The sequence below is a fragment of the Chiloscyllium plagiosum genome, chromosome 31 (genome assembly GCF_004010195.1).
Source record: "Chiloscyllium plagiosum isolate BGI_BamShark_2017 chromosome 31, ASM401019v2, whole genome shotgun sequence".
Lineage (NCBI taxonomy): Eukaryota > Metazoa > Chordata > Chondrichthyes > Orectolobiformes > Hemiscylliidae > Chiloscyllium > Chiloscyllium plagiosum.
The window spans coordinates 44,058,675-44,061,894 of record NC_057740.1 but is presented as its reverse complement, the minus strand read 5'-3'; the positions used below and the strand labels follow the sequence as shown (position 1 = coordinate 44,061,894).

The 3,220-nt window shown below is 43.1% G+C and overlaps 1 protein-coding gene across 3 annotated transcripts in view; it reads left to right on the top strand.

Annotated features, from left to right (window-relative positions):
* LOC122565518 (CREB-regulated transcription coactivator 1-like) overlaps positions 1-3,220 on the top strand; it is a 155,803-nt gene that overhangs the window by 24,996 nt on the left and 127,587 nt on the right. For all 3 annotated transcript variants that reach the window (XM_043721565.1, XM_043721564.1, XM_043721566.1), the window contains exon 2: positions 2,359-2,475. In XM_043721565.1, the coding sequence (XP_043577500.1) occupies positions 2,359-2,475 (117 nt within the window). The remainder of the gene's footprint in view (positions 1-2,358; positions 2,476-3,220) is intronic.

Here is a 3,220-nt window from a genome sequence, read left to right as displayed (position 1 = left end):
CAGAACGTTTCAGAGAACACCTCTGGGATACCCGCACCAACCAATCCAACCGCCCCGTGGATGAACACTTTAACTCCCCCTCCCACTCCGCCAAGGACATGCAGGTCCTTGGCCTCCTCCATCGCCAGACCATGGCAACACGACGCCTGGAGGAAGAGCGCCTCATCTTCCGCCTAGGAACCCTCCAAACACAAGAGATGAATGCAGATCTCTCCAGCTTCCTCATTTCCCCTCCCCCCACCTTATCTCATCCCAACCCTCGGACTCAGCACTGCCTTCTTGACCTGCAATCATCTTCCCAACCTCTCCGCCCCACCCCCTCTCTGGCCTATCACCCTCACCTTAACCTCCTTCCACCTATCGCATTCCCAATGCCCCTCCTCCCTACTTTTTATCCTAGCCTGCTTGGCACATTCCTGAAGAAGAGCTTATGCCCGAAACGTCGATTCTCCTCCTTGGATGCTGCCTGACCTGCTGCGCTTTTCCAGCAACACATTTTTCAGCTACCATCGCAACAGCCAATTTAACAGCAGAATGGGAGCAGAAGTAGCAAAGAATGCTGCATACATCTAGCCTGCTGCTGCAGCTACTGTACTGCACACTCAGATGTGCTGGTAGCCTCCATCTGAAGCATCTCCAGAAGGCTGGAAGTCTCATCAGTTTTGAGAAGCACTTAACTGCCCTTATCGAAGATTTCAGATTTCTCCGTGGAGTGACGTGCAAGGACAGACTGGGTTTTGTTTTCAGTTGGACTTGACTGAAGGAGATTTTGGAGAACTGGCTCACTTCCACTCGACTTGGAGGGGATGGAGTGGTCACTGAGGACCATGGATTTAAGAACTTTACTGATGATTTTACTTCCACGAGAGAATTCTTCAAATTCTGTTTACTGTAACGGATTAGTTTTTTTTGTTATAATTATTATATGCAGTGTGTCAATAACTTGCTTAAATACTGGCTGTCAGTCTCATGAAAGCTGGTAGTGCCATTGGTTATCATGAAATGATAAAAGAAGGGAATGAGAATGTGTATAGGGTATAAGCAGGCAGGGAAAGAGTTAAGTTCTGAGTTTTGTGAAACAAGAGGTTCAGTTGAGCATGACTCAGATCAGATAAGAACTTACAGTTAATGGGTATGGAGGCAAGGGTAATGGGTTAACATGGTGGAAAAGCATTTATTATGTAGAGCCATTTAACAATATTGGAAGCATTCAGTATGTGAGGTTAGTTTAACAAGGTGAAAATTATTCATTATGTGAAGCTGGTTATTCATTGTGTAACGGCAGATGACTTAATCTTTACTATTGACACTCGCTGATTGTAATGGTTACCCAATCAATATGTATGCTGCCATATCTGGATGCTCCTCCCTGTAAAATGACTCAATAATTCATTAAGAAACTACTGTTCCAGAGAAGACCGAGAACTCATGTCTCTGTGCACATGGGCGATCGTTCTCTCTCCCTGCAGGGATTGGAATGAAGGTCAAGGAGGTAAAACTGCACTGTCTGTCTGAACGTTTTGCTTCCACTGAATGGGTTAGGGGTGGGGGAGGGGGCAGGATAACAGCTAAAGGGGACTGTTTGCTCCTTAACGCCTTGGTCCATGCCTTGAGCATCACAACCCCGCTTCTCCTTCATGCAGCACTTCCCCATGCAGACAATGCACTGCCTGCTCCTTACTTCCCTTGTCCCTTTCTTGCTGTTGCAGGATCCCCAAAATACCTTCCATGTGAAACTTAATTTAGTTGTATTTTCAATTTGATCTGCTGTACTCACTGCTAATAATGTGGTCTGTATGTTAGGGAAACCAAACACAGATTGGCTGACTGCTTCATGGAAGATGGATGTCATAGTCTGATCCTGTGCTTCCAATTGCCTGTCATTTTAATTGTCTACCTCATTCCTGTTCTGATCTCTTTCTCCTCTGCTTCCTAAACTTTTCCAGTGAAACTCCATGTAAGCTCAAAAGACATGGAGCTTTCAGTTGTCAACATCTTTCCTGTTAAAGACTGGTAGATCTCTTAGTGCTCCTAGTTGTGATGAAAAACCATCATGCTGGAAGACTCACCCCTGTTTTTCTTCTCAGTGCTAGTTGATTATTTCCAACATTTTCTATTTCAATCTAGTCCCTATAATCTGTCCCCATAATTTTAAGCTTTTGACCAGTTTCTTTCCTAGTCTCTGTGCTGTTCAAAATGATAATTTTTTATCCAATTTTAGTGTGAGACATCAGCTGCTGAAGGCATTGGTATGTGATGACGATTGCCCTGGTATTGTTAGAGAGGTTCCAGAAGGTTCTGTGGCAGGTGTCTCAACTCCAGTTTGTTTGTAACAGGCCTGTTTTTCTTTGTTCTCAGTTACAGTTGCAGAAATCTCAGTATTTACAGTTGGGACAGGGTCGGGGTCAGTACTATGGAGGCTCCCTTCCCAACGTCAACCAGATTGGGAGCACCACTCTGGACCTCCCTTTTCAGGTGAGTTTGTCTCTAGGTTAAAAAAGAAAATTGCTATAAACAGGATGAAACAAGGATTAAAGTAAACATGCAACAGATCCCTTAATATTGTGAAGGAGATAGTACAAAGAGCTGAATACTTCACAAATTGTTGTCCTGATTACTTGTACCATATCATCTGAGCTTAGACTGTGATCAGAATTCACATGTAATATGTAATAAATAATGCAATTAAGATTAGTGCTTTCTATTTAATGGTTATAAATGCTAACTAGAGAATTGACTACAGTATCTTATTCACTTAGTGTTAAAACAAGAGTTAGGGTTGGGATAACCCTGTTTATAATTCCTACTGATCTCTGACAGATACAATGTGTCTCAGAAAAATGAGAGTTGGTGTTGTTAGGCTTCAGATGCCACTATTCTGGATTACTTTCAGCTTTGTACCCTTCTGTGGCCAAGTGGATCATGAGCATCAACAAGTTACAGAGCTGTCCGTTTGACCATTTGTAAGGAACTGCCAACGTGAATGTCGTTTCTCATATCATGTATTGTCTATGATAAGTTCTATCCTTAGTGATAAGAAAAATGATTTTATTAAGAATTAACAAACTGTTCACTGGACATTTTAATGGATACAAGTGTATTGAGAAGCTGGCTCATTCTCTGCCAGCTGTTAGCTGTGTGCATGTCTCCCAAGTTTCGATTAGATTACTTACAGTGTGGAAACAGGCCCTTCGGCCCAACAAGTCCACACCGACTCGCC